This window comes from Pipistrellus kuhlii, unplaced genomic scaffold, assembly GCF_014108245.1.
Source record: "Pipistrellus kuhlii isolate mPipKuh1 unplaced genomic scaffold, mPipKuh1.p scaffold_m20_p_1, whole genome shotgun sequence".
Lineage (NCBI taxonomy): Eukaryota > Metazoa > Chordata > Mammalia > Chiroptera > Vespertilionidae > Pipistrellus > Pipistrellus kuhlii.
In genome coordinates, this window is record NW_023425404.1 from 99302753 (window position 1) to 99314142 (window position 11390).

At 37.1% G+C, this 11390-nt stretch overlaps 1 protein-coding gene across 1 annotated transcript in view; it reads left to right on the forward strand.

The window, feature by feature from the left end:
* KLHL28 (kelch like family member 28) overlaps positions 1–10695 on the forward strand; it is a 31128-nt gene extending 20433 nt beyond the window's left edge. Inside the window, exons 3-5 of the mRNA XM_036458264.2 lie at positions 3060–3503; positions 5675–5883; positions 9179–10695. Of these exons, the coding sequence (XP_036314157.1) occupies positions 3060–3503; positions 5675–5883; positions 9179–9342 (817 nt within the window). The 3' untranslated portion in view covers positions 9343–10695. The remainder of the gene's footprint in view (positions 1–3059; positions 3504–5674; positions 5884–9178) is intronic.
* Positions 10696–11390: the final 695 nt, after the last annotated feature.

An 11390-nucleotide genomic window follows, 5' to 3' on the forward strand; every position in this document is an offset into this window, starting at 1 on the left:
TCCCGGAGGCTCGCACATTGCACGCAGAAAAGGGACGGTTGGCTATGCTGCAGGATTGCCCTGGCGGGAAGGAGACAGGGGCTCCAGACTGCTCTGAACGCCACCTCCAGCTCCACTTCCAACTGAACTGAACGCCAGTTCCGGGCTCACTGGGGGAGAGCCTAGACTGTTTGGTAGCAGGTGAAAATCGAGGGCACCTTTCTCTCAGAGGTGCTTGCAGCAAGTACTGAAGGACCCTGGGGAATACTGAGACTCAGGAGCCGCATAGGGCGGGGCTGACAGAAGCCAAGGCTGTAGGCTCCACCCTGAAACCCCACCCCATCCAAGCAGAACACAGAGACTTTTAAGACTACCAACTCAGGGAAGCTGCGAAAATGCTGAGACAAAAAAATAGATCAAAAACGAAAGAAATAGAGGACAAAAAGCGACTGGATATTGAGTTCAAATCTACGCTTATAAGGTTTTTCAAGAATTTCTTAGAAAAAGTTGATAAGACCTATGAGGATATGAAAAGGGATCAACTAGAATTAATAAGGAATCAACAAGAAATAATAAGGGATCAACAAGAAATAATAAGGGATCAACAAGAAATAAAGAATACATTGTCTGAAATAAAAAATATTATACAGAGTCCTAAAACAGAATGGGAGATCGCAAGAATCAAGTCAAAGATTTGGAACATAAAGAGCCAGAAGACACTCCTCCGCAAAAGCAAGAAGGCAAGAGAATCCAGAAAGTTGAAGATAATGTAAGAAATCTCTGGGACAACTTCAAGCGAACCAACACCAGAATTATGGGGGTCCCAGAAGATAGAGAGAGCAAGATATCGAAAACATACTGGAAGAAATAGTGATAGAAAACTTCCCCCACTGGGTGAACGAAATAGACTTACAAGTCCAGGATGCACACAGAACTCCAAACAAAAGGAATCCAAAGAAGACTACACCAAGACAAATCATAATTAAAATTTGAAGAGCAAAAGACAAAGAGAGAATATTAAAAGCAGCAAGAGCAAAGCAGGTAGTTACCTATAAAGGAGCATTTATACGATTGTCAGCTGATTTCTCAACAGAAACCATGCAGGCCAGACAGGAATGGCAAAAATTCAAGGTGATGAATAGTAAAACAGCCAAAAATAATTTGCCCAGCAAAGCTATCACTGAGAATCGAAGGCCAGATAAAGAGCTTCACCAATAAAAAAAAACTAAAGGAGTTCATCACCACCAAACCAGAATTATATGGATTGCTGAAGGGGGTTCTTTCAGAAGAGAAAGTAAATAAAGATAAAAATTATGAACAACAAATACGTAACTATCAACAATTGAATCTAAAAACCAAGGAAATTAAAAAAACAACTGATGAACAATATTAACTGTTGAATATAATAGAATCAGAGGAATGGAAGAGGAGTGAACTGATGATTCTTGGGGAAAAGGGGAGTGGGGGATATGGGAAGAGACTGAACATAAACTGTGCACCTATGGATGAGGACAAGGGGTGGGGTGGGGAAAGGGTAGGGGGGGGGGGAACCTGGTGGAGGAGAGCAATGGAGGGGGTCGAGGGGGAAGAGGAACATTTGTAATAATATGAACAATAAAGATTTACTTAAAAAAAAAAAGAAAAATGTTTTTGAACTTCATATGAATGCAACTATAGGCAATCCTCGGGTTATGTCGGACTTGACTTAAGTCGTTTCGTAGTTACATCACCATCTCCCATTTATTTATTTAAAAAACAAAAAAAACAAAGTCCCGTCATTTCGACGTTTGTACATAAGTGCTTTATTTTTTTATTTTATTTATTTACCACAAGTAAAGATCAGGAATTATCTTTTTTTAAACTTTTTACTGTTTCACTTCATTACTGCTGTGTATGTGCTCCATGTGAGTGATATAGGTGCTTATGTAGGTGAGTTCCTACTTAATGGCGAAAATCATGTTGCATTGCACCATAGGAATGGATCTCCAACATAACCCAAGGACCAACTGTATACAGAATATAATTTTCTCAATTTTGGCTTCTTTCCTTCAATGTTATATGTGTAAGATTCATTTCTGTTGCATGTAGCTGTAATTTGTTTATTTTCATTGCTGTGTACTATTCTCTTGTATAATATGCCACAATTTATCTATTTATTTTTGTTGATGAGCATGTGGAACATTTAAAAACATTGAGTTTTTAACTACTACAAATCATACATCTGTGAACATCCTTGTACATATATATGTGTGTACATTTCTCTTGGGTACTAGTATATCTTAGGAATGGAATTGCTCAATTATAGGGTGGATATATCATCTTATTTATTCACTAGAGGCCCAGTGCACAAAATTCATGCACTAGGGAGGGGGCTGCCCCTCAACTTGGCCTGTGCCCTCTCGCAGTCTGGGAACTCTCATGCTTTACCACCCGCCTGCCACTGCTCCTTACTACTTGGCTTGCTGCTCCTTAGTTCTGCCACAGAGGCAGGAGAGGTTCCTGCCACCTCTACTGCCCTCACCAGCTGTGAGCCCAGCTTCTGACTGAGCAGTGTTCCCCCTGTGGGAGTGCACTGACCACCTGGGGGCAGCTCCTGCATTGAGTGTGTGCCCCCTGGTGGTCAGTACACGTTATAGAAACCAGTTGTTCCAAAGTTTGGTCAATTTGCATATAAGGTTTCATTATATAGGATTCTTTCTTTTGATGGATGATTGTGTTGTGCTGCTATGAACATTTCTGTATTTGTGGCCTGGTGTAAAACTATAATACACATTCATAGAATACATATACAGGAATGAAATTGCTGCCAGGTATATATATCTTCAAATTTACCAGAAAATGTGAAATCATTTTCCAGGGTCGTTTTGCCAGTTTACACTCTCACCAACAGAGTGTTTATTCCTTGCTCCACATCCTTGTCAGTAGTTATTATCTGACTTTAATTTTTTTACCAATCTGGAAAGTGTGTCATGGTTTATTGTGGTTTTAATTTCATGTCCCTGATTACTAATGAGATTAAACATTTTTGTTGATGGACCATTTTGATTTTTAAAATTTAATGTTTTCTGCTTATTCTTTAGTGTGGAGATGTACTTTCCTCAGAATGACTCTTGGATTGGTTTGGCACCCCTAAACATGCCTCGCTATGAATTTGGAATATGCGTTTTAGACCAAAAAGTGTATGTTATAGGTGGTATTGAAACTGATGTGCGTCCTGATTTCAATGTCAGAAACCATGAAAATTCAGTAGAATGCTGGAATCCTGATACAAATACCTGGACTTCTCTCGAGAGAATGAATGAGCACCGAAGCACCCTTGGAGTAGTAGTACTTGCAGGAGAGCTTTATGCCCTAGGTGGCTATGATGGACAGTCTTACTTACAGTCAGTGGAGAAGTATATTCCCAAATTAAGAAGGTGGGAACCCGTGGCACCAATGACTACAACACGAAGTTGTTTTGCTGCAGCTGTGCTGGATGGAATGATATATGCCATTGGTGGGTATGGTCCCGCCCACATGAACAGGTACTTAACCTAATCAAGCTGTAGATTTTTAAAGTATTATTAACAATGATTTCTGGCTTTTAAACAATTTGTGTGTATAAATTAACTTCCCCTTTTAAATTTTAAAGTAATATTAATAAACATTTTGAAAATTTAATCTGCCCTATGAGTATAATTGTTTACCTGGGGATTTAATACAAACCTAAGAGTCAAATGCCTCTTACTAAATTTTATATTCATTCAATTAATATAAATGGATAGATTTTAAAATTCAGAAATCTGAAAGTCAGATTAAGTTAGACAATTAAATTTTGGGTGTTTGTGTGTGTGTGTGTAAATGGCCTTTTATTGCATTGCTTAATATAATAAAAAAGTGAAAAATGCAATTCCTATATGCTTATACTATGTATATATATATGTATTTATTTTAAAATATATATTTAAAAGTATATTATTTAAAAATATCCTCATTTGAGGATATTTTTTCCATTGATTTTTAGAGAGTGGAGGGAAGGGAGAGAGAAAAAGAAACATCGATGTGAGAGAGACATGTTAATTGGTTGCCTCTGCACCCAACCAATACACACCTTTGACTGGCCAACGTTTTTCCACTGAGCCAAATCGGCTAGGACCCAAGCATACATTTCTACTCTTTGAAAAGTTGCTGGCAGAGATTTATAAGATGAAAAGTTAAGTATTTTAGTTATGAGATACTCTGGAAGTTTTAAGTTTTTGCTACAGTTTATTGATTTTTACCCAGTGATTTTGCTTTAAAGGTTTTTATTGTGGTGTCCTTTCAGAAAGTTATAATTTAGTCTATTATATATTCTAGTCTAGTCCACAGTCAAGTCTCTGTCCTAAATCCAGAATTAAGTTACTGACATTCAGATGCTTTAGGATCTGCCGAAACCGGTTTGGCTCAGTGGATAGAGCATTGGCCTGTGGACTCAAGTGTCCCGGGTTCGATTCCAGTCAAGGCATGTACTTTGGTTGCAGCAGCTGATTGATGTTTCTGACTTTCTATCCCTCTTCTTCTCTGTAAAAAATCAATAAAATATACTTTAAAAAAAAAAGAAGAAGAAGAAGAAAGAAAGAAAGAAAAAAACACCGAAACCGGTTTGGCTCAGTGGTAGAGCGTCGGTCTGCGGACTGAAAGGTCCCAGGTTCGATTCCGGTCAAGGGCATGTACATTGGTTGTGTGCACATGCCCAGTAGGGGGTGTGCAAGAGGCAGCTGGTCGATGTTTCTCTCTCGTCGACGTTTCTAACTCTCTCTCCCTCTCCCTTCCTCTCTGTAAAAAATCAATAAAATATATATATAAAAAAAGAAAAATCCCCAAATGCTTTAGGATCTTTTGAGAGGTTAGATTAAGACCAGAACAAGCTTAAGAAGTTTGTCTTTGTGCTGCTTCAAGGCAAAGCATAGGCTACATGGCCTTCCGGAATGTTTTAGGGAAGCTCTTTTAGAAATTCTGATTTGATTCAGTTTCCCATAGACTAGCTTGAAAATGCCAAATATTCTCCGAAATGCAGATTTGTCTTATATCCTTGAATTTTCCTAAATTAACTCTGAGATTATTATGATTAGCCAATTTGTCCTATGAAATCTACAGTGTTTGCTTTCCAGTAAATCACTGTGAATTCTCCTGTAAGAAAAAATTCCTATTCTTTCCCTCTTTCCCCTTTTTCTTGACTGTGTAGAAGACTCTTAGAATACATCTATATTCAGTTTATGATTTTCAAAGTTTTTTCCCATGCATACTCATTTGACTATTCTTCTATAGATCCTTTGAGGTTGAATTATTGCCATTTTTGCAGCTGAGAGGAAATATGACTTACCCAGTATTATAAATCCAAAGTGGTAGGACTATGGTTCATTCAGCTCTAAATATGGTACATTAGGCACTTGAACCCAGGTTTTCTGACTCCAAAAGTTCTGTAACATTAATATACCTTGCTGTTTACACAACATAATGGGATAACATATGGCTATTTTTCACCCATTATACAAGATAAACTTTTATCCCTGTAATCTCACCAGCTATATCAAAACATTTAGGACAAACTACTCTGGTTTTATATCTGACTATTTAACTTTTAAAAGTTCAAAGGTGGGGTTTAGTGTTGCTTTAGTAGAAAGAATAACACAAAGAATATGTGAATTAATTCTTTTCTTTTGTTGAATATTTGCAGTGTGGAACGTTATGATCCAAGTAAGGATTCCTGGGAGATGGTTGCATCTATGGCAGATAAAAGGATCCACTTTGGTGTGGGTGTCATGCTGGGCTTTATTTTTGTGGTCGGTGGGCATAACGGTGTCTCACATTTGTCAAGCATTGAAAGATATGACCCTCATCAAAATCAGTGGACTGTGTGTAGACCAATGAAAGAACCCAGAACAGGTAATAATAATTTACTGATTTTGAATATATAGGACAACATTTTTATAGTGATGTTCTTGGAATATAATAATAAAGAGTATTGCTTGTTCAGAAAAAAAATACACTTTTGTGGTAACTTGCAAGATGAGATTAGATAAAATCACATAGATTTCTTTACTGTGGTTTTAATATGCCAGTGTGCATATTATTATTTCTTAAACTTGGAGAACACATTTTGAGATAAAATAGAATGTATTTTCTAGAAACTCTTTTTGTCCATATAACAAATGTCATCTTTTTATATGTTAGACACATACATACACACACAGAATCCTCGGATGTTCAATTTTGTTTTTTATTGCACATCAGCACTTATATCTTCACTTTCAAATGTCCTCTCCTCCTCAAGTGGTATAGTCAAGAAAAGTCTGAATTTCAGGGTCCCTAGAGAAAAACAATTACATTAAAGAAAAGAAGAAATTATCTTTGAGTTCTATGTAACATCATTTTAAGGGGAAAGTTTTAAATTACTGATGGAATATGTTAGTATTCTTTACATTTGTGACTTAAGAAACTTGTGAAACAAACATGCAAAGAAAACTGAAAGGAAAAATGGAATGAACTGTTAGTTATTTACTATAGTTTGTGTAACATCATTGCAAGAGAAAGCCATAAAAAAGAGAATGTAAAACATTTAGGCAGCCTTGTTCTTTTTAAAACTATAAAATACAAAGTAAAAATTTTAGAGCATAAATTATGTAGCTCACTAGATACTTTTGAATTCTTTAATATATAGGTTTCCCCTGCTCCTCAAAAAAGAGCATTATTATGAAACCTTTTCTAAACCGAAGTGGCTAATGCTAAAAAGCAGGTGGCGCGATGCTGAGATGCCGAGGGTAGTTCCCAGGGAAAGAGTGTGGCAGTGTCACCCTCGCTGCTTGGTGCATGCTGCCTCTATAACAGTTTGCTGCAACAAAACAAATGCTGAATGCTAGCTTTGTTTTTTGTCATTTTTGTAAAAACAAAAATCCTCTTCAGATTTCTTTTGATTAGGGAACAGGTAAAGTGGACCTGTGAACAACATGAGTTTGAACTGCTTTAGTCTACATATACATGCTTTTATTTGTATGGCATTTTCTTCAAAAAATACTGTATATACTAGTATATTTTCTATTCATTATGATTTTCTTAATATTTTTTCTCTAGGTTACTTCATTGTAAGAATACAGTATATAATACATTTAATTTCAAAATATGGGTTAGTCAACTGTTTATGTTATTGGTAAAGCTCCCAGTCAGTAGTAAACTCTTAAGTTTTGGGGGAATCAAGAGTTCTACTCAGATTTTTTACTGTGCAGGTGTTGGTACCCCTAACCCCTTCAGTATTCAAGGGTCAACGGTAATACAGGTCTTTTATAAAGCAAAATGGTGCAACACAAACTTTCAAAATATGAGGTCCGTATATTTGAAAACTTGATGAAAATGAATAATTTCTGGAAAAAATGTGGAGATATCAAATGAGAAGAAAACATATGAAAAGATATGTACTGCATTCTTCTTTTAAATGTTCGTTCATTATTCATTAAAAACGTTGAGGCCCTGGCTGGTTTGACTCAGTGGTTGGAGCATTGGCCATGGACTGAAGGGTCACAGGTTTGATTCTGGTCAAGATCACACACCTCAGTTACAATCTGGATTCCCAGTTCTGGTCTGGCATGTGTGGGAGGCAACCAATCAATGTGTCTCTCTCACCTCGATGCTTCTTTCTCTCTGTCTCTCCTCCTCCCTTCCACTTTCTCTAGTGGTTAATGGATAAAATATTCTTGGGTGAGGGTTAAAAAAAACACACGTTGTGTTACAAACATTCCGATTCATAAACAGTTAAGATGGGTGGTATAGTATACTGCATCCTTTTTTTTTTTTTTTTCTTTTTTTTTAACTCATCCGAGTCTTAAGTACTTACCATATGCACAATATTTCAGTGCAAATATTAAAGGAATGCAAAGACAAATTTTTAAATGGTGCCAACTCTCAAGGAGTTTGCAATCTAATAGTGACAGCTTAACACAAATTATAGGAAAGGAATTACTGCTTTATTTATTTATTTCTGTGTGTGTGTGTGTGTGTGTGTGTGTGTGTGTGTGTTGATCTTCACCCAAAAATACTTCTTTCCATTCATTATTTTCACTTTTTTACAAAAAGTGGAAGAGGATGAGGGGGAGGGAAGGAGGGAGAGACAGAGAGAGCGAGAGCGAGAGAGAGTGGGAGAGAGAGAGAGCGGTGAGAAAGAGACATCAATTGGTTGCCTCCTACACATGCTCCAACATGGACAGGGATGGAACCTGCACCCAAGGTACATACCCTTGACTGGCTGGACTCAAGCCTGAGACCCTTTGATGTGTGGGCTGATGCTCTAACCACTGAGAAATCCTGGCCATAGCTAGTTTTTAAAGAAAATGTTTTACTGATTTTAGAGAGAGAGAAAGGGAGAGGGGGAAAGAGATAGAAACTTCGATTGGCGGCCTCCTGCATGCCTCTAAGGGGGATCAAGCCTGTAACCCAGGCAAGTGTTCTGACCGGGAATCCAACTGGTGTCCTCTTGATTCACAGGTTGATGCTCAACTACTGAGCCACACGCACCGGGACAGGGCTGCTTTTTTTAAATATTTTTCTGTGGTCTAGGAGAGAGACAGTACGATTGGAGAACAGAGATGAAGGAAGCCTTCAACTGTTACTTTATATACTTTTATATTCAGGGATATTTTCCCAGTGAGCTCATGTTATAAAATAAAACCCTAGTATGAAAATAGACCAAACAGCAGAACACAACCAGTCACTGTGATGTGCACTGACCACCAAGGGGTAGACGCTGAATGCAGGAGCTGCCTCCTGGTGGTCACTGCACTCCCACAGGGGGAGCCCCACTCAGCCAGAAGCCAGGCGTATGGCTAGCGAGCACAGCAGCAGTGGTGGGAGCCTCTCCCGCCTCCGCTGCAGGCAGGCGGTAAGGAGCAAGAGGTCCTGGACTGCAAGAACCCTGGACTGCGAGAGGGATGTCTGACTGCCGGCTTGGGTCTGATTCCTGGGGGCATCGGGCCTAAGCCGGCAGGTGAACATCCCCTGAGGGGTCCCGGACTGCGAGAGGGCACAAATGTGCATTGGGCCTCTAGTATTACTATATTGCTTGTATAATTAATAATAGATTATTGAAATGTATTTTAAGAAAACATTAAAATACAAATTCACTTATTTTTAGTGAGAAGTCTACTAGATGCTTAACGTGTTTTTTCCTCCCATTTTTATTCACCTTTCCTAGGAGTTGGTGCTGCTGTAATCGATAACTACCTTTACGTGGTCGGTGGTCACTCAGGGTCTTCCTATCTGAACACCGTACAGAAATATGACCCTATCTCAGATACATGGCTGGATTCAGCTGGCATGATATACTGTCGCTGCAATTTTGGGTTAACTGCACTTTGACAAGTGTGGAGTCATGGAAATAGTGAGGTGAAGAACTTCGTGCCGCATGAAAGGATGCCTAATTTTCTGAAACCCCAAAGCTGCATTGCTTTGTTTTTAACTTGAAATGTCATGAAGACTCAACATTTTGTTGGGTACTTTGAACTGACAAGTAACTTTGGTTGCTCTTGATTACACAGTGAACCAATAATCAAAAAAAAAAAAAAAAAAAAAAGGAAAGATCTTGCCAAGTGAATTGTGCACTTTTTCCCTCTAATACTGGCATAAAGTAGTTTCTTTTAATGTTATTTATTGATTTTAGAGGAGGGGGAAGGGAGAGGACTAGAGATAGAAACATCGATTGGCTGCCTCCTGCATGCCCTACACTGGGGATTGAGCCTGAAACCCAAGCATGTGCCCTGGCCAGGAATTGAACCAGTGACCTCCTGGTTAATGGATTGATGCTCAACCACTGAGCCACATCAGCTGGGCTGACAAAGTAGTTTTATGTTCAAAAGTGTACATGTGAAAAACTTGCTTTATAAAAAATATTTTAGTTCTCTTCCTCAATATGCACCATGATTACTAGGATGAATGATGTTTAGATGCTGGAGTGTAGTAAATGTCTGGATAGAGTACTGATACTGTCTTTTGGATATAAGTTCATATGCTTCACATTTTAAATAAAGGGCTGCTTTTTTTTGGTACTTTTAAGGGGTATAAATTATATGCTCTAGTGAATCACCTGGACATTCTTCCTTCTAAATGGCTTTATGGCTGGGGCTGTAATATCTTTGCAAGACAAATGTTTTTACTATCATATTTGGGAACCTGTTAAAAGATATTTACTGTTTATATCTTTTTTATGTGGGCAGGTTAATGCTGGAAGAACTTATCCAGTTCTGCTATGCTAAGCATGGATAGAGTTAAGCACATCAGTTTATTTTTTTAGTAGTACAGCAAGCTTCCCAGTGTTGATACATATAAATGACAAATATTTAGTATCACCCTTTTTGCATATTGATTTTTTTCATATATCCTTATAATAATTTCAGGTTTTAAGACACTTGTTTGCTTTTTCAAAGTGTTTTTAGATATAAAAATGGTGCTAACGAAGGAGCTATAACAAGGCTATAACGATGTTCTTTTGGATGTTCAGTATGAAATTTGCATGACATGTTTTGATAGTATTTTCCATTTTGACTGGCTTGATTTATTTGTGATTATTAAAAATATTAGTGAATATACTAATGTTAACATCCAAAAATTACCTAAATGCCTATGTTATGCTTCCCATGGTTCCTGAAAAATGATTTAAAGAAAGATACATTTTTTATCTTCTTTCTTCTTGTGCTAGATATTACATGTCCTCCTGTAATAACAAAAATATATGCATTAAATATAAAGCACTAGGCAATTATGCATTACTCTACATTTCTTGGTAACTGAATATTTTAAAGTCATTGAGGAAAACTGGAACTCGTTGTTTACTTGAGTAATGGTTCTAAATTTGGTTCTACTTTGACTAAAGAAATGATCTTTTAAAGCAAAATGGTTTGCTATTGCCAAGTGACAGCTTATTTAAAAGAAGTGGCTGATTGATTTTGTTTTAGCATGTTTTACTAAATGTCCATTAGACTTGAACACATTACCTTGCATTTTATTAGGATGTCGGTACTTTTATTTTTGTTACTATAGTAATTTCATTTTCTTTTCCGTATATATTTTTTACTTTTTCATCATCTCTTTATAGATGAAAATTTGTAAGAAAAATTATACTGCATTCTTAAGTGCCATAAGGTTCTGAACTATTGTTAAGAAGCCATTTGTAATTATAAAACGTAAGTTAATTTGTTAGCATAAATGTTATTACTTAAAAACTGTAGCTGGCAATTTGCTGTTTTCCTTGTTCTTCCATAAACTGCCAGTTATAGATTTAAATATATAATACCAAATTATTTAAAATCATCTTTAAACACAAGTAGTATCATGCTTTATGAATATTGTACAGATTATAAAACCTTGCAAATAATTTTTAGTCTCTTGTAAGTAAGAACTCAACAGGAGCT